General features: G+C 39.9%; 1 protein-coding gene across 1 annotated transcript in view; it reads left to right on the top strand.

The window, feature by feature from the left end:
* Window positions 1-20,280, top strand: part of LOC121536436 (interferon-induced GTP-binding protein Mx) — a 37,459-nt gene extending 17,179 nt beyond the window's left edge. The window contains exons 2-14 of the mRNA XM_041843696.2: window positions 3,491-3,525; window positions 6,546-6,727; window positions 7,290-7,427; window positions 9,070-9,224; window positions 9,587-9,725; window positions 9,809-10,007; window positions 10,512-10,590; window positions 10,692-10,814; window positions 11,393-11,525; window positions 11,700-11,858; window positions 15,405-15,481; window positions 15,836-16,033; window positions 19,033-20,280. Coding sequence (XP_041699630.2) covers window positions 3,503-3,525; window positions 6,546-6,727; window positions 7,290-7,427; window positions 9,070-9,224; window positions 9,587-9,725; window positions 9,809-10,007; window positions 10,512-10,590; window positions 10,692-10,814; window positions 11,393-11,525; window positions 11,700-11,858; window positions 15,405-15,481; window positions 15,836-16,033; window positions 19,033-19,254 — 1,827 coding nt within the window. The 5' untranslated portion in view covers window positions 3,491-3,502 and the 3' untranslated portion in view covers window positions 19,255-20,280. The remainder of the gene's footprint in view (window positions 1-3,490; window positions 3,526-6,545; window positions 6,728-7,289; window positions 7,428-9,069; window positions 9,225-9,586; window positions 9,726-9,808; window positions 10,008-10,511; window positions 10,591-10,691; window positions 10,815-11,392; window positions 11,526-11,699; window positions 11,859-15,404; window positions 15,482-15,835; window positions 16,034-19,032) is intronic.
* Window positions 20,281-20,699: the final 419 nt, after the last annotated feature.

Genomic DNA, 20,699 nt, shown 5'->3' with positions numbered 1-20,699 from the left:
ACAATCCAGGTGTGGAAAGCTATTTCTGTATTTCATTTTCAATCAATTTGCAAAAATGTCTAAAAACGTGTTTTCACTTTGTCATTTAATCCATTTTGAATTCAGGCTGTAACACAACAAAATGTGGATTAAGTCAAGGTCACCTTCTGAAGGCACTGTACTGTGGTATTCTAGTAGGAGACTGTATTAAAGAGTAGTAAGCTAGTCTGAGTGTAGTTATTTGTGATGAAATATGTGACATAACTGCCTCACAATCCAAAGTAATAACGTTGATAGCAGGGTTGCCACGTCTAGTAAAAATGTCTAGCCCAATGACCTCTCAAAACCCTCCAACAAGGCCTGAAAAGTGGTAAAATGTGATAAAATAAAATGTTTTGTTCGCCGCAAGAGAGGAGTTGTTTATCCAATAAACTATTTTTTCATCATGCTATTGAGCGAATTAAGAAGGAATATCGACGGAATTAGCAACGACGTAGGCTAAGAAGCTAAATTCGGTTTTCCATCAAAATAATAATTATTGCGAGTTTATGAATATGTCGCAAGAGAAAATATAATTTATTAAACGGTGGGTTTCAGATAAATAGATGCACAATTCACTTTTGTAAAACATTTAGTGTAAATTAAGTTTGGTTTTAGTTGAATGATGACGTAATGACTAGAACGTTTTAGGCTTTTATTTGGGGAGAAAACTATGACAGTACATGACCAGAAGTATGTGGACACCTACTCGTCGAACATCTCATTCCAAAATCATGGGCATTAATATGGAGTTGGTCCCCCCATTTGCTGCTATAACAGCCTCCACTCTTCTGGGTAGGCTTTCCACTAGATGTTGGAACATTTTTGCGGCGACTTGCTTCCATTCAGTCACAAAAGCTTTAGTGAGGTCGGACACTGATGTTGGCTGATTAGGCCTGGCTCGCAGTCAGCATTCCAATTCTTCCCAAAAGTGTTCGATGTGTTTGCGGTCAGGGTTCTGTGCAGGCCAGTCAAGTTCTTTCACAACGATCTTGACAAACCATTTCTGTATGGCCCTCGCTTTGTGCATGGGTGCATTGTCATGCAGAAACAGGAACTTCCCCAAACTTTTGCCACCATGTTGGAAACACAGAATCGTCTAGAATGTAATTGTATTCTGTAGAGTTAAGATTTCCCTTCACTGGAACTAAGGGGCCTAGCCCAAACCATGAAAAACAGCCCCAAACCATTATTCCTCCATCCACCAAATGTTACACTTGGCACTATGCATTGGGGCAGGTAGCGTTCTCCTGGCATCCGCCAAACCCAGATTTGTCCGTCAGACTGCCAGATGGTAAAGCGTGATTCATCATTCCAGAGAACGTGTTTCCACTGCTCCAGAGTCCAATGGCGGCAAGCTTTACACCACTCCAGCCGATGCTACCACTTTGCGGCTGAGCTGTTGTTGCTTCCACTTCACAATAACAGCTGTCGTGGTAATTTATCTTATCTGTCCGGAATGACGTATCCACTCACTGACACTTCCGGCAGGTCCGAGGCGGGTCCCTCTCTGCTCCGTTTTAGTCGGAGTGTGGGCTACCCTGAGCCACGTCTAATTGAGCGCGCAGTTTAACCTCGGTCTCCCGAGAGCAATCAGCAAGCGGAGTTAGCATCCCATCATCGTCGCCAATTGTCGTGGTAATTCTTACCAAAAGGAGAGAGACTGTATTCTTCAAAACAACTTTATTATAAGATTTGCAAAATAGAAGCAATCAATAACAACCACTCAATAGTGCATCTTTAGGAAAGCCCAATAATCAGAGTTGTCTCTCTCCTCTTCTAGAAAAAGTACAACCTATTTTGTCTATGTGACAGTTTAGCAGATGGGTGGACACAGGGGGAGAACAGTTTAGCAGATGGGTGGAAACATGGGTGGAACAGTTTAGCAGATGGGTGGAAACAGGTATGGAACAATTTAGCATATGGGTGGAAACAGGGACGGAACAGTTTAGCAGATGGGTGGAAACAGGGACGGAACAGTTTAGCAGATGGGTGGAAACAGGAGCGGAACAGTTTAGCAGATGGGTGGAAACAGGGACGGAACAGTTTAGCAGATGGGTGGACACAGGGGTGGAACAGTTTAGCAGATGAGTGGAAACAGGGTCGGAACAGTTTAGCAGATGGGTGGAAACAGGGACAGAACAGTTTAGCAGATGGGTGGAAACAGGGCCGGAACAGTTTAGCAGATGGGTGGACACAGGGGTGGAACAGTTTAGCAGATGGGTGGAGACAGGGATGGAACAGTTTAGCAGATGGGTGGAAACAGGGACGGAACAGTTTAGCAGATGGGTGGAAACAGGGACGGAACAGTTTAGCAGATGGGTGGAAACAGGGACGGAACATGGTGTGTAAAAGCTGATTTAGCTTGTGCAGATTAAGATAGCTGACGATGCCACCATTGTCTGTTCCTTCCTGCATGTTTCCACCCATTTAAATTCCTGTAGATTGTGAAAACAGGATGCCACATACTGAGGTCGCACCTAAAAAGCTCAGAACTCTGTACGCCCATACTTATGACTAAGTCACATAAGACAATCCTGTATCAGCAAAAAATACTAACACATAACAATGGAGTTGAAGGATGGGACGAATAACAACTAACAACAAAATAATAACAAGATAAATAATAATGTAAGAATACTGTGTCCATAATAAGTATATAGGTTGTATGTTGGGAGCTTTTGGGAAAGAAAGATATGGCAGTTAGAAAGATATGGCATATAGAAGCAAACCGGATGGACATCATGAAAATGATCGGAGAGGTTGAAGAGGAGGAGAAAAAAACAAATAAAAATATAATTATTGTAAAATTGACTGTGTCCATAAAATGTAGATAGTAAGTATAAACTGGAAGTAGAGGCCTAAGCATTGTTGTTCACTAGTTTACCCCAAGTAGGGAAAGGGTGGCGGGGTTGGAAAGTAATAAAGGGGAATATACAGTGGGGAAAAAAGTATTTAGTCAGCCACCAATTGTGCAAGTTCTCCCACTTAAAAAGATGAGAGAGGCCTGTAATTTTCATCATAGGTACACGTCAACTATGACAGACAAATTGAGAAAAAAAATCCAGAAAATCACATTGTCTTTTATACTGATAACAAGTTCAAACAGGTGCCATTAATACAGGTAACGAGTGGAGGACAGAGGAGCCTCTTAAAGTAGAAGTTACAGGTCTGTGAGAGCCAGAAATCTTGCTTGTTTGTAGTTGACCAAATACTTATTTTCCACCATAATTTGCAAATAAATTCATTAAAAATCCTACAATGTGATTTTCTGGATTTTCTTTTCTCATTTTGTCTGTCATAGTTGACGTGTACCTATGATGAAAATTACAGGCCTCTCTCATCTTTTTAAGTGAGAGAACTTGCACAATTGGTGGCTGACTAAATACTTTTTTTCCCCACTGTACATAACTTTAGTTCAAAATACAGATACATTCCTGTTCATATTTATTTTCATTCTCTTTTATTTCAGGGGGAGAAAGAAATGTCATATGAAGATGGACCGAGGTGGGACAACATTACTTCAGTTTTCAGTTTTGAAATGATGAAGGCCTCCATTTTCCACTTGTTATTGCACCCTTGCAGTACTACTCTGCACTACACTGTACCACCGTACTATAATCCTAATATTCTGAATTTTATGGTGATGGGGATTATTTATACAGTGGTGACTATTTATACAGTGGTGATTATTTATGCAGTGGTGATTATTTATGCAGTGGTGATTATTTATGCAGTGGTGATTCAACTCCTGAGTGGCGCAGTGGTCTAAGGCACTGCATCACAGTGCTAACTGTGCCACTAGAGATCCTGGTTCGAATCCAGGCTCTGTCGCAGCCGGCCGCGACCGGGAGACTCATGGGCGGCGCACAATTGGCCCAGCGTCGTCTAGGGTAGGGGAGGGAATGGCCGGCAGGGATGTAGCTCAGTTGATAGAGCATGGCGTTTGCAACGCCAGGGTTGTGGGTTCGTTTCCCACGGGGGGCCAGTATAAAAAAAAAAAAATGTAATCACTAACTGTAAGTCGCTCTGGATAAGAGCGTCTGCTAAATGACTAAAATGTAAAATGTAATAAAATGTGATTATTTATACAGTGGTGATTATTTATGCAGTGGTGATTATTTATACAGTGGTGACTATTTATACAGTGGTGACTATTTATGCAGTGGTGATTATTTATACAGTGGTGACTATTTATACAGTGGTGATTATTTATGCAGTGGTGATTATTTATTTAGTGGTGATTATTTATACAGTGGTGACTATTTATACAGTGGTGATTATTTATACAGTGGTGATTATTTATACAGTGGTGATTATTTATACAGTGGTGATTATTTATACAGTGGCGATTATTTATGCAGTGGTGATTATTTATGCAGTGGTGATTATTTATACAGTGGTGACTATTTATACAGTGGTGATTATTTATACAGTGGTGACTATTTATACAGTGGTGACTATTTATACAGTGGTGACTATTTATACAGTGGTGATTATTTATACAGTGGTGATTATTTATGCAGTGGTGATTATTTATGCAGTGGTGATTATTTATACAGTGGTGATTATTTATGCAGTGGTGATTATTTATGCAGTGGTGATTATTTATACAGTTGTGATTATTTATGCAGTGGTGATTATTTATACAGTTGTGATTATTTATACAGTGGTGATTATTTATGCAGTGGTGATTATTTATACAGTGGTGATTATTTATACAGTGGTGATTATTTATACAGTGGTGATTATTTATACAGTGGTGATTATTTATACAGTGGTGACTATTTATACAGTGGTGATTATTTATACAGTGGTGATTATTTATGCAGTGGTGATTATTTATGCAGTGGTGATTATTTATACAGTTGTGATTATTTATGCAGTGGTGATTATTTATACAGTTGTGATTATTTATACAGTGGTGATTATTTATGCAGTGGTGATTATTTATGCAGTGGTGATTATTTATGCAGTGGTGATTATTTATACAGTGGTGATTATTTATACAGTGGTGATTATTTATACAGTGGTGACTATTTATGCAGTGGTGATTATTTATACAGTGGTGATTATTTATACAGTGGTGACTATTTATGCAGTGGTGACTATTTATGCAGTGGTGATTATTTATACAGTGGTGATTATTTGTACAGTGGTGATTATTTATACAGTGGTGATTATTTGTACAGTGGTGATTATTTATACAGTGGTGATTATTTATACAGTGGTGACTATTTATGCAGTGGTGATTATTTATGCAGTGGTGATTATTTATACAGTGGTGATTATTTATGCAGTGGTGATTATTTATACAGTGGTGATTATTTATGCAGTGGTGATTATTTATGCAGTGGTGATTATTTATACAGTGGTGATTATTTATGCAGTGGTGACTATTTATGCAGTGGTGATTATTTATGCAGTGGTGATTATTTATACAGTGGTGATTATTTATGAAGTGGTGACTATTTATGCAGTGGTGATTATTTATGCAGTGGTGATTATTTATACAGTGGTGATTATTTATGCAGTGGTGACTATTTATGCAGTGGTGATTATTTATGCAGTGGTGACTATTTATGCAGTGATGATTATTTATGCAGTGGTGATTATTTATGCAGTGGTGACTATTTATGCAGTGGTGATTATTTATGCAGTGGTGATTATTTATACAGTGGTGGTTATTTATGCAGTGGTGATTGTTTATACAGTGGTGATTATTTATGCAGTGGTGATTATTTATGCTGTGGTGATTATGTATGCAGTGGTGACTATTTATGCAGTGGTGATTATTTATGCAGTGGTGATTATTTATACAGTGGTGGTTATTTATGCAGTGGTGATTATTTATGCAGTGGTGATTATTTATGCAGTGGTGATTATTTATGCAGTGGTGATTATTTATGCAGTGGTGATTATTTATACAGTGGTGGTTATTTATGCAGTGGTGATTATTTATACAGTGGTGATTATTTATACAGTGGTGATTATTTATGCAGTGGTGATTATTTATACAGTGGTGATTATTTATACAGTGGTGATTATTTATGCAGTGGTGACTATTTATACAGTGGTGATTATTTATACAGTGGTGATTATTTATACAGTGGTGATTATTTATGCAGTGGTGATTATTTATACAGTGGTGATTATTTATGCAGTGGTGATTATTTATGCAGTGGTGATTATTTATGCAGTGGTGATTATTTATACAGTGGTGGTTATTTATGCAGTGGTGATTATTTATGCAGTGGTGATTATTTATACAGTGGTGATTATTTATACAGTGGTGATTATTTATGCAGTGGTGATTATTTATACAGTAAATAGTGTGACATTTTGTTACACTTGGTGCAGTATAATTTTTTTTGGGGGGGATACATTTTCTTGTTCCATGTACGCCAAATGATAGTTAGTTACTAACTAGAAAAACTGTGTAAAATGATCAATTTAGCCATGCATAAGTCTATCAACAAATTAACCATTCATAATTCCATTGTTTTGTACTCCTGACATACCCCCAGCATGTTCCAAGACCAGCTGGCGGAGAAGGTCCGGCCTTTCATAGACTTAATAGATGACATGAGATCCATAGGGATAGATAAGGAGCTGCCACTGCCAACCATTGCTGTGGTGGGAGACCAGAGTTCAGGAAAGAGCTCTGTGCTTGAGACCCTTTCTGGGGTGGCGCTGCCCAGAGGGACTGGTGAGATTCTGTATTGTTTCCTGAATATACAAAAAAACAATTGAAATCTATATTAGCATTTTAAATGTCACGCCCAAATCACCCAAAGTCTCTGAAAGTGGTTGTTTAACTTAGACTTGATTTGGGCATTGACTAGTTTTTGGTTTGAAAATGCTGAAGTTGGCGATTTAGGACACTGGCAAGGTAAACAACCCTGAAGCAGGTTTTCACACTATCCTTGTCCATAGACAAGGTCAGGAAATATATACAGTACAATAGGACCACAGAGACACGGACATTGCTGAAATGTTTAGAATATTCAAATTAACTTGATAACCGCAGCAAACCTGTTAAATGCGTATTTACTGTACATGAGTTTTCTAACCATTTAGTGACACTGTAAATGTCTGACATGCTTTTAGATCATTAGAGCAACCTTGGTGTGTATGTAGCCTGCAGAAATGATATATTTATCATGCAATTCGTGTCCCGGTCCGTTATTGACTCTACTGTCATATTGTATTGTATTGATTGTTCTGTTATACAGTATAATGATCTGTCATTGGTACTTCCTTGTTTACAGGTATTGTCACCAGGTGCCCACTGCTACTTAAACTGTGTAATGACAGGTCAGTGAGATGGAAGGCTGTCATCTCATACGGAGGCAAATTCAGTTCTGATTTTGACGAACCCTCAGAAGTCGTGAGACACGTTGAACAAGGTCAGATGGGAACGAAACACACACACACACACACACACACACACACACACACACACACACACACACACACACACACACATTATTTTATACTGTATATTAACCAGTGGAGGCTCCTCAGAGGAGGAATGGGAGGACATTGACTTCAATACAAAACCTAGGGGGCTCATGGTTCTCACCCCATTCCATAGACTTACAAAGCAATTTTGACAACTTCCGGAGGACGTCCTCCAACCTATCAGAGCTCTTGCAACATGAACTAACATGTTGTCCACCCAATTAAAGGATCAGAGAATTAATCTAGAACTGAAAGCATAAGCTACAGCTAGCTAGCACTGCTATACATAAAATGTGGTGAGTAGTTGACTAGAAGAGAGAAAAACAATAGTTGAACAGTTTGCAACAAATTCATTTCTTCAGAAATTAAGGAGAAGCAGGAGAGAACGATCTACAGTTCATTTTTACTTACTTAACTAGCTAATTCAGCTAGCTATTTATTTAATTTTTTGTCATTTAGCAGACGCTCTTATCCAGAGCGACATACAGGAGCAATTAGGGTTAAATGCCTTGCTGAAGGGCACATCGGCAGATTTTTCACCTAGTCGGCTCGGGGATTAGAACCAGCGACCTTTTGGTTACTGGCACAATGCTCTTAACCACTAAGCTACCAGCCGCTTTAGTGTAGCCTACTCAAACACCAGGCTCAAACAGAGAGGGATGCTATGTTAGCTAGCTGGCTATGGCTATCCAACACAGGAACTATTCCAAGTCAAGGTAAGCTTTTGTGTTTAATTAGTTTTTAGCCACTGTCTCTGAAACACTGCCTGTGTCACTGCTAAACTGCTTGCTGCTGACTGAAAACTGTACTGCATCATTGTAGCAGCTGATGTGTTGTGCCCCTAAGTCTCCAAGCGAAGGGAAAAGGTGAGAGGAGGAGAGTGCGTATATGGGAGAAGGAATTATCTATACAATGATCAAAGGGATCATGCTGTTTGTATTTTGCTGCTATGAAAGTGAACTGTGATTGCGTGTGATCAGGGGTGTATTCATTCCACCAATTATGTTGAAAAATGTTTCTTAAACGGAAGCAAACGGATTGAAAAAGGGACAAACATACCTGAATTTGTCCAATAGAAACTCTCGTTTGCAACTGTTGGACTAATGATTACACCCTAGATCAGTTAGATGCAGGCAAGAGTGTGCAAGGCGGTATTGAATGTGTCAATGTCTGTCACCTTGATTACAAAAACGTCTCTCGACTTATGTTGTAAACTTTCATTTGTAGGCTAGGTTGTAGCAACCTCACGATGGGTATAGGGAAACTTAGAGTATGATATAGTAGCCTAAACCTATCGATGTGACATTGAACTGGGTGAATGGAATACGAATGTCAGTCATCCAATATGCTGTAATAGAAATAAGGCCTTGCTCATTAAAAAAATAAAAATATTCTCCCTTATCTTAAACGGCCCCGACCGCCACTGACATTGACATATCTATTCTTTTTTTTGGTGGAAAAGTTGATATGGTATTTACCATAGACAACTACAGAATACATTATACATAATAATAAGAGTTCTGTTGGGGTATAAATCAGTTAATAAACTCATCTGTTTTTTCCTCAATATTGTAATTGATTTAACAGCTCAGAACACGTTAGCTGGAAAGGGAGTTGGGATATGTGAAGACCTGATCACTCTACAGATCACATCCTCCACGGTGTGTGATCTCAGTCTGATTGACTTACCCGGGATCACCAGGGTAGCTGTGAAAGGACAACCAGATGACATTGGAGCCCAAGTAAGTCTAACGTTAAGAGTGTATAGCTTTTGGACTTTTGTCCAGTACATTGCTTGGTTATCTCATGGCTATTGGTTCTCATCTCATGATACACTAATGATGAATTGTTTTAGCCAGGTGTACGGACTTTTTACCATAATTGCTAGAAAGGTAGCTATGATGGTTGAAGCTGGTGAAAGGTACTTTGAATGTGTTGGCTTTGAAGAAGGTTAAGCTTCAGAACCATGAAAAACAGAGTGCCCCACACAGGGCTATATCACGGGTAACAAGCGGTCGGCTACCCTCTTGTGGATGAATCAAATAACTCGGTCAAAGGCTTGCATCCTGACTGTCTGTCACATTCTTCTTCCTTTTTTTGCTAGATCAATAATCTCATTACAAAATACATCAAGAATAAGAGAACCATTATTTTGGTGGTGGTACCATGTAATGTTGACATAGCAACAACAGAGGCCCTGAAAATGGCACAAGAAGTGGATCCTGAAGGCACAAGAACTCTGGGTAAAGAAATGATATAGATACATGTATTTTTTATAGGGTTTATGTATTAGCAGTTATCATCATGCTTTTCATTTGTCTTCAAGCCATTCTGACAAAGCCAGACCTGATAGACCCGGGAGCAGAGAAGAATGTGTTGGAAATTGTCCACAATAGAGTCATCGTTCTCAATATGGGCTATGTCATTGTGAAATGTCGTGGTCAGAAGCAAATTGATGAAAACATGTCCATAGCTCGTGCGATTGAGGATGAGTTGGAATTCTTCCAAAATCATGAACACTTCAGGTAAAATGTGTTCTTGCCATGTGTTAAGTGAACTAGCATCTTTGTTTTTTGATGGCTTCACATCTGAAAATGTTCAGGGCCACAAACTGTATGTTTCAGGATTTTATGAAAAGTATATTTTTCCACATATCCACTGAGAGTAGTTCCATATAGTATTGATGAATGGTATTTTCTTCTGAGTCCCAGGCCTTTTTATTGCTCACTCACCTCCCTTCTCTTACATTTCTACATATAGTACTTTTTAACATTCAAAATCAAATAGCTAAATGATCCTTTGTGAGATCATCTTTAAACAATTCCACATGTTAATTTAGCTCATGCACATATCTCAAGCTTAAACAGACGGATTTTGATGGGGATTATTTTATTATGTTAATTAGATTTCCATGGGGGCGCGACCATTGTAGGCCAAGGGGTTAACTGACATTTGTATTTGACATTTTTTATACCATTTTCGGGATGAAATACTGTGTTTGTTAAATTTCTCTTCCTTTTAATGTATAGATCCCTCTTGCGTCAGGAGAAGGCAACCACCAAGTGCCTAGCCACTAAGCTCAGCAATGCCCTGGTGAAACAGATCAAGGTTAGTCCAACCACATACCCTATGATTATCTGTTTCCAGTGCACACTGGAAAACATGTGGTCTGGTACCAATTAACTTGTTGTATGTTTGCTCCTGGTCAGAAATACCTGCCCCAGATGTCAGAGAAGATAAAGGAGCAGCTGGCGGATGTAAAGATTGCATTGAGTAAAATAGAGTGTGGGCCTCCCCTGGAACCTGCAGAGAAGAGAAAGTACCTCATTCAGGTGAGTCAATCTTTCACCTTTCCATCTTTCAGCTTCGTAAACGGCTTCTTTTCTACAAAATTGCCATACAAATGTATGATGTAAGGTTTGGAAGCCACACTGTTGCACAGTAGTCCAGGTGTGTTATTGTCATGGTTTGGTAAATTGTCAGGAGAATGTCCTTGGAGACAAAGTCTGTTTCTATCACTCCTATAGACAGTAAAGGCATCAACTCTGTTGCACATCCTCTGCCAATTGGATTGGTCAGATTTGCAACACAGCTGTAAGAGTAGAACCACTGTCCAGAAAGACAAATAAAACAGCATCAAAACTTTCTCCACTCTCCCACTTCCTCCACTGTCCTTCCTTAATTTCCCACTGATTATGTTTGTCACCAAGTTAAACAATACTTTGCCTTGACAGCTGATCTTGCAAAAACACTTGGACACACCAGTGTAAGATAGTTCTTGCTTAATATCTGTAGATGACGTAAGGATGGATGGGTCTTGTGGAGCCATCTCATAAAACAGTAATCTAAAAGGACTAAATATGAACCATTTAAACAGGTAGGTTTTATTTTGTTATGTTTCCTTCTTCAGGTCATAACAGAGTTCAATGAGCAGATTACCCAGCTGTCCACAGGGGATATTATCGTTGAGGAAAATCTATTTGAGCTCATGCGAAAGGCATTTATAGACTGGATGGAATGTCTGAAATATGCCAAATCAAATTGTAGGTACAATTTTGAATAGACAGGATATTGCTCACCAACTAAATATTTATGTTTCCAAATATCCCTAATATTTACTGATATAATTATAATACTACTAATAGTTATGTCATACAATAGTGATTATAATCCATTATATCTCCAATAAATGATTAACATTGTTTTCCTCAATTTAGACAACGATGAAGTGCAACAAGTGGTCAATGAATATGACAAGGAACACAGGGGAAGCGAGCTGCCTGGTTTCAGTAACTACAGGGCATTTCAACATGTTGTTCAGAAACTAGTGGCTAAACTTAAGGATCCAGCTATGGCGACACTAGAGAAAATCAGAGGTAAGTGACCAAAAGCCCTAGGTTTGATGTGATTTTCTAAAAGCCCCTTTATTGAACATCATGCATGGGTCTCTATGGTACTTCTGACAAGACAAACATGCCTATTATATTAAGTAGTAAGCACCCAAGAAAGCAAGTATTAGTGAATCACACCCCCATCCACATCGACAGGGCTGAAGTGGGCGGGTCGAGAGCATTAAGTTCCTCGGTGTCCAAATCACTAATGACTTAAAATGGTCCACACAAGCGCACACTTGTTAAGAAGGCAAGACAGCGCCTCTCCCCGTCAGGAGGTTAAAAAAGGTTTGGCATGGGCCCTCAAATCTTCAAACAGTTCTACAGCTGCACCACTGAGAGCATCTTGACTAGCTGCATCACCGCTTGGTACGGCAACAGCACCACCCTCCATCGCATGGCGCTACAGAGGGTGGTGCGGACAGCCCAGTACATTGTTGGGGTCGAGCTCCGTGCCATCCAGGACCTCTATAGCAGGCGGTGTGAAAGGAAGGCCCGGAAAATTGTTAAAGACCCCAGCCACCCAAGCCATAGACTGTTCTCTCTGCTTCTGCACGGCAAGCGACTCCTGAACAGGCTCCTGAAAAGCTTCTATCCCCAAGCCATAAGACTGATAAACAGATAACAGAATGGCTACCAGACAATCTGAGTTGACCCCTGTATTTATTTGTATAGTTTCACTGTCTCTATGCACACTCACAGAACTCTACAGACGCACACACACTGTCGCTCCAACACACACACACACACACACACACACACACACACACACACACACACACACACACACACACACACACACACACACACATACACACACACACACACACACACACACACTCACTTAATTTGCTCAAACACATAATATCCACACACATTTATACTGACTCTAAACACACACACTCACATGTATTCATCATATACACAGCTGCTACTCTGTTTATCATATACAGTGGGGGAAAAAAAGTATTTAGTCAGCCACCAATTGTGCAAGTTCTCCCACTTAAAAAGATGAAAGAGGCCTGTAAGTTTCATCATAGGTACACGTCAACTATGACAGACAAAATGAGAAAAAAAATCCAGAAAATCACATCGTAGGATTTTTTATGAATTTATTTGCAAATTATGGTGGAAAATAAGTATTTGGTCAATAACAAAAGTTTCTCAATACTTTGTTATATACCCTTTGTTGGCAATGACACAGGTCAAACATTTTCTGTAAGTCTTCACAAGGTTTTCACACACTGTTGCTGGTATTTTGGCCCATTCCTCCATGCAGATCTCCTCTAGAGCAGTGATGTTTTGGGGCTGTCGCTGGGCAACACGGACTTTCAACTCCCTCCAAAGATTTTCTATGGGGTTGAGATCTGGTGACTGGCTAGGCCACTCCAGGACCTTGAAATGCTTCATACGAAGCCACTCCTTCGTTGCCCGGGCGGTGTGTTTGGGATCATTGTCATGCTGAAAGACCCAGCCACGTTTCATCTTCAATGCCCTTGCTGATGGAAGGAGGTTTTCACTCAAAATCTCACGATACATGGCCCCATTCATTCTTTCCTTTACACGGATCAGTCGTCCTGGTCCCTTTGCAGAAAAACAGCCCCAAAGCATGATGTTTCCACCCCCATGCTTCACAGTAGGTATGGTGTTCTTTGGATGCAACTCAGCATTCTTTGTCCTCCAAACACGACGAGTTGAGTTTTTACCAAAAAGTTATATTTTGGTTTCATCTGACCATATGACATTCTCCCAATCCTCTTCTGGATCATCCAAATGCACTCTAGCAAACTTCAGACGGGCCTGGACATGTACTGGCTTAAGCAGGGGGACACGTCTGGCACTGCAGGATTTGAGTCCCTGGCGGCGTAGTGTGTTACTGATGGTAGGCTTTGTTACTTTGGTCCCAGCTCTCTGCAGGTCATTCACTAGGTCCCCCCGTGTGGTTCTGGGATTTTTTCTCACCGTTCTTGTGATCATTTTGACCCCACGGGGTGAGATCTTGCGTGGAGCCCCAGATCGAGGGAGATTATCAGTGGTCTTGTATGTCTTCCATTTCCTAATAATTGCTCCCACAGTTGATTTCTTCAAACCAAGCTGCTTACCTATTGCAGATTCAGTCTTCCCAGCCTGGTGCAGGTCTACAATTTTGTTTCTGGTGTCCTTTGACAGCTCTTTGGTCTTGGCCACAGTGGAGTTTGGAGTGTGACTGTTTGAGGTTGTGGACAGGTGTCTTTTATACTGATAACAAGTTCAAACAGGTGCCATTAATATAGGTAACGAGTGGATGACAGAGGAGCCTCTTAAAGAAGAAGTTACAGGTCTGTGAGAGCCAGAAATCTTGCTTGTTTTTAGGTGACCAAATACTTATTTTCCACCATAATTTGCAAATAAATTCATAAAAAATCCTACAATGTGATTTTCTGGATTTTCTTTTCTCAATTTATCTGTCATAGTTGACGTGTACCTATGATGAAAATTACAGGCCTCTCTCATCTTTTTAAGTGGGAGAACTTGCACAATTGGTGGCTGACTAAATACTTTTATTCCCCACTGTATTCTGATGCCTAGTTACATTACCCCTATACATATCTACCTCTATCACGCCCGTATCCCTGCACATTGTAAATATGGTATTGGAACTGACCCTGTATATAATCACCTTACCCCTATACATATCTACCTCCATCACTCCAGTATCCCTGTCACCTTACCCCTATACATATCTACCTCCATCACTCCAGTATCCCTGTCACCTTACCCCTATACATATCTACCTCCATCACTCCAGTATCCCTGTCACCTTACCCCTATACATATCTACCTCCATCACTCCAGTATCCCTGTCCCCTTACCCCTATACATATCTACCTCCATCACTCCAGTATCCCTGTCACCTTACCCCTATACATATCTACCTCTATCACTCCAGTATCCCTGCATGTTGTAAATATGGTATTAGAACTGACCCTGGAACTGACCTTGTTTATAGTCACCTTACCCCTATACATATCTACCTCTATCACTCCAGTATCCCTGTCCCCTTACCCCTATACATATCTACCTCTATCACGCCCGTATCCCTGCATGTTGTAAATATGGTATTAGAACTGACCCTGGAACTGACCCTGGAACTGACCTTGTATGTCGTTTCTTTCTTCTCATCTTCTTCTTTTTTCTTATTTTTATTCCTAGAGTGTTTTTGTTCTACCTTGTGTTATTTTTAGTACTTCATTGTTGAGTTTAGAGCTTGCAAGAAAGGGATTTCATTGTACGTGTGCACGTGACATTAAAACTTTAATTGACTAAATAGGATAGTTCACCCACATTTTTCATACTTCGTGTCCAAATGATCCTAATGTATCTCAAATTGATTGTGTAACTCAATTAAGTTACTTATTGATTATTTGGACATGAAGCAGAAACATATTCTAATATTGGGACTATTTACTTAATTTTGTAATTTGGCTGAACTACCCCTTTAAATGAAAACATTTTGTGGACTCTCTTTACCAAATTCTTTTTGTTTTTCAGAAATGGTGCAGAAGCAATTTGATCAATTGTCCAGAGAGAGCTTTAAGAATTATCCTTATCTTCAAAAGTTCTCAACGGTAATTAAAATAGTAAATTGTTAAGCACTCTGAAATTATAATCTTACAATTCTGTATTCTGTGATTTTAGCCTGAATTCGAAATCTTACGAGGTTAGTGGGACTAGCAAGAAGGCAGGAAAACATGGGGCAAAGTAGCACTTAAAAATCACAATATTTTTTTTATGAGGAATTCTAATTTACAGGTTGTCCTTTGTAGGATTGTAGCCTGAAACGTTCAAAATAAAACACCACAAGATACTTAGAGCATGTCGAACTTAACTTTTATCTGAAACATTAACAGTATTATACTGTCTCCCTGCATCCAAGGTTCTTTATGTGCTCATGATATCTTAATCTTTGTATAAACTCATAGATGAACATTGAAAGAATCCAGGAAGATCAGTCAAAAATAGTGAAGGAGAGGATCAAGGAGCAGTTTGAGATGGAGATGCAGGTCTACACACAGGATGAAATCTTCAACAAGTATAATCTTGAAGAGGGGGAAACAACAGACAACTCAGAGCACGACACCAGGAGCAAGTACCCAGGGCTGCTCAAGTCATACTATGAGGTACAATGCAACACAAGTACCCAGGGCTGCTCAAGTCATACTATGAGGTACAATGCAACACAAGTACTGTAAAGTATGTTTCGCTTAAAGAGAGTAGGAGGAGAAGTTCCAGAAATAAAATGTAATTAACTAAAACCTGACATACAGCTGGCAGGTTATGTACAGCGGGCAGGTTATGTACAGCGGGCAGGTTATGTACAGCGGGCAGGTTATGTACAGCGGGCAGGTTATGTACAGCGGGCAGGTTATGTACAAGCGGGCAGGTCATGTACAGCTGGCAGGTTATGTACAGCGGGCAGGTTATGTACAGCGGGCAGGTTATGTACAGCGGGCAGGTTATGTACAGCTGGCAGGTTATGTACAGTGGGCATGAAAAAAAAATGTTATGTACAGCGGGCATGTTATGTACAGCGGGCAGGTTATGTACAGTGGGCATGCAAAAAAAAAAAATTTGTACAGCGGGCATGTTATGTACAGCGGGCAGGTTATGTACAGCTGGCAGGTTATGTACAGTGCCTTGCAAAAGTATTCATCCCCAGTGGGGTTTTTTCCCTATATTGTTGCATTACAACCTGTAATTTAAATTGATTTTTATTTGGATTTCATGTAATGGACATACACAAAATAGTCCAAATTGGTGAAGTGAAATTAAACAAATAACTTGTTTCAAGAAATTCGAAAAAATAAATAACGGACAAGTGGTGCGTGCATATGTATTCACCCCCTTTGCTATGAAGCCCCTAAATAAGATCTGGTGCAACCAATTACCTTCAGAAGTCACATAATTAGTTAAATAAAGTCCACCTGTGTGCAATCTAAGTGTCACATGATCTGTCACATGATTTCAGTATATATACACCTGTTCTGAAAGGCCCCAGAGTCTGCAACACCACTAAGCAAGGGGCACCACCAAGCAAGCGACACCATGAAGACCAAGGAGCTCTCCAAACAGGTCAGGGACAAAGTTGTGGAGAAGTACAGATCAGGGTTGGGTTATAAAAAAATATCAGAAACTTTGAACATCCCACGGAGCACCATTAAATCCATTGTAAAATAATTGAAAGAATATGGCACCACAACAAACCTGCCAAGAGAGGGCCACCCACTAAAACTCACAGACCAGGCAAGGAGGGCATTAAACAGAGAGGCAACAAAGAGACCAAAGATAACCAGCTGCAAAGCTCCACAGCGGAGATTGGAGTATCTGTCCATAGGACCACTTTAAGCCGTACACTCCACAGAGCTGGGCTTTACGGAAGAGTGGCCAGAAAAAAGACAGAGCTTAAAGAAAAAAATAAGCAAACATGTTTGGTGTTCGCCAAAAGGCATGTGGGAGACTCCACAAACATATGGAAGAAGGTACTCTGGTCAGAATCAAATAAAATTGAGCTTTTTGGTCATCAAGGAAAACGCTATGTCTGGCGCAATCCCAACACCTCTCATCACCCCGAGAACACCATCTCCACAGTGAAGCATGGTGGTGGCAGCATCATGCGGTGGGGATGTTTTTTCATCGGCAGGGACTGCGAAACTGGGCAGAATTGAAGGAATGATGGATGGCGCTAAAAACAGGGAAATTCTTGAGGGAAACCTGTTTCAGTCTTCCAGAGATTTGAGACTGTGACGGAGGTTCACCTTCAAGCAGGACAATGACCCTAAGCATTCTGCTAAAGCAACACTTGAGTGGTTTAAGGGGAAACATTTAAGTGTCTTGGAATGGCTTGTCAAAGCCCAGACCTCAATTCAATTGAGAATCTGTGGTACGACTTAAAGATTGCTGTACACCAGCAGAACCCATCCAGTTTGAAGGAGCTGGAGCAGTTTTGCCTTTAAGAATGGGCAAACATCCCAGTGGCTAGATGTGCCAAGCTTATAGAGACATCAACCAAGAGTCTTGCAGCTGTGATTGCTGCAAAAGGTGGCTCTACAAAGTATTGACTTTCGGGGGATGAATAGTTAGGCACGCTCAGGTTTTCTGTTTTTTTGTCTTATTTCTTGTTTGTTTCATAATAACAAATATTTTGCATCTTCAAAGTGGTAGGCATGTTGTGTAAATCAAATGATACAAACCCCACAAAAATCAATTTTTATTCCAGGTTGTAAGGCAACAAAATTGGAAAAATGCCAATGGGGATGAATACTTTCGCAAGCCAATGTAGCGTACTTATCGACAAACTTTCTCATCAGGGTCTTCCACAAATTTGGGGAGATCTCAACGTGTATGTATGGACTACAGCTAGCTCTGGTACCCCAGAGACAGATTAGAGATTGGACACTGAGGTTTCTGCATCAAATCAAATCTATTGTATTCATCACATACACAGTTTACAGCTGGTATAAAAGGTGCAGCGAAATGCTTATGTGCTAACTCCCTCAACAATGCAGTACCGTGCTGATATACCGTGTGTTATAGGGAAATAATGCACGCTCTAGAATGCCCTTCAAGCCAATCAGAAACGATTATTCAACAATGCCATGGTATATTCAATAATAACATTATGATGTATTTACATTACACAGTGTAATAAAAAATGTCCATATGGCAGCCATGTTTACTCCCGATGGGCAATATTGACCAATAGCTGTGTAACTGAAAGTCTACAATTAGAATTTGAATCCACATACTTGTCATGAATGGATAAATAGAATGCTCAAAGGCGTCCGTTCTAAAAGTTGGTCCAACTCTCTATGTACAGTATATAGCTCTGCTCCAGCCTGTACAATGAATCCATGACATCATCAATGGGCATGATCAGATCTCTCATGAATGCTTTTTTGACAAATCTTTCAAACATGAATTGTTGTGGCAGGGTTGCTTTATGGTAAGTTGCATTTTGCGTACCAATCCAACTCTGAAGTCTATATGTTCAACTTGCTGAGCCTTGGTTGCCATTTGGCAATATTTTGGTTGCCTTGTGGCCATCTCATCACTTCGGGCCCTCACTCTCCCTCCCACCTCACCTCTCTCAGCTCTTTCACCTCTCTCACCTCTCTCACAGATTGTGGTGCAAAGACTGGCTGACCAGGTGCCCATGCTGATCCGTTACTTCATCCTCAAGCAGTCAGCCAAGATTGTGTGCAGTGAAATGCTGGATCTGCTACACAGAGACAACACTGATGACATCCTACAGGAGGACTTGGAGATCGGACACTATCGTGCAAAGTTGCAGGCCCAAGCGGACCGCCTTTTACTGGCCAATGACAAAGTCAGCAGCCTCTGAGAGGGTGACGCCTAGACAGTTACAAAATTCAGAGATGTTGCCAAAAAAAGAAACTGTTTAATTAACTGCTGGATCAGTGTCCCAAAATCGGGACAGTTACTGCTCAATATGCAATATTTGACTAGAATGGCGTTGTTAACAACAGCCAACTTTCTGGGACATAGACATGTCTTGTATCGTCAGAAAGCTTAAATTATTGTTAATCTAACTGCAGTGTCCAATTTACAATAGCTATTACAGCGGAAAAATACCATGCTATTGTTTAGGATAGTGCACAACAACAAAACACTTTTATCAAGGCAACTGGTTTGATACATTCACCTCTGAAGGTAAATAATGTACCTACATTCAGTAATCTTGCTCTGATTTGTCATCCTGAGGGTCCCAGAGATAAAATGTAGTGTAGTTTGGTTGATGAAATCAATTTTTATATCCTAACGTCTGCTGTTCAGACGACCCCAGTGAAATCCAACAGGAGGAACCAGAGGGCGGCCGGAAACGCAAAAGGTTGCAGTACCAAGCGGATCACCTTGGACTGGCCAATGGCAAGACTAGTAGACTGTGGTTGACAATTTGTCAATGCAGAAATTCTGAGATGTAGCCAACAAAGACTACAATAATTATACCTACATTTGATCTCAGCATTCAGAAACATTGTAAATGATGGTCATCTCTACATTTTAGAGTTGTCAAAATTGTGATTCAGAGAAAACGATTTGACAGTTGTATCATCACATATCTGCAATGTGGAGTGTTATTATGTTTTCATCTCATAATGTACTAATGAAATATGTGAAGATGGTTGATATTATTATTTAAAGTGACAAATGAAACAAAGGTTGTATCCATTTTCTGATTGGTCAGAGCGCATCGATGTAGAGAAACACTATAGGATGGCATTATAACGGACTTGATGCCAGTTTTGATAAAAAAGTGAATAACAACCGTGATAATGTCAGGTTCCTCTTTAAAACTGGAATGGTTTAGTTATAAATGATGTTTAAGGAGATTTGAAGGAGATAAAGAACTTTTCTAAAGAGATATTAAACAGAGAAGAACATAGCAGACCATTACACTGCCCTATGTCTTTATTTGGACAAAGAGATATTAAACAGAGAAGACCATAGCAGACCTTTACACAACCCTACGTCTTTATTTGGACAAAGAGATATTAAACAGAGAAGACCATAGCAGACCATTACACAACCCTACGTCTTTATTTGGACAAAGAGATATTAAACAGAGAAGACCATAGCAGACCATTACACAACCCTACGTCTTTATTTGGACATTGAAGCTAAATTGTGTACATTTGGCCCCCAATTCTTTTTTTCCACCATGTCAAATTAATGTATTTTGTTAGATGTTTCATGACGCTTGTCTCTAAACCAAAATAGATCATTTTAAGATTGTTCCCGATCTAACATTACATTTAAGTCATTTAG

This window comes from Coregonus clupeaformis, chromosome 23, assembly GCF_020615455.1.
Source record: "Coregonus clupeaformis isolate EN_2021a chromosome 23, ASM2061545v1, whole genome shotgun sequence".
In the NCBI taxonomy this organism is placed as follows: Eukaryota; Metazoa; Chordata; class Actinopteri; order Salmoniformes; family Salmonidae; genus Coregonus; species Coregonus clupeaformis.
This window is presented reverse-complemented; position numbering and strand designations above follow the sequence as displayed.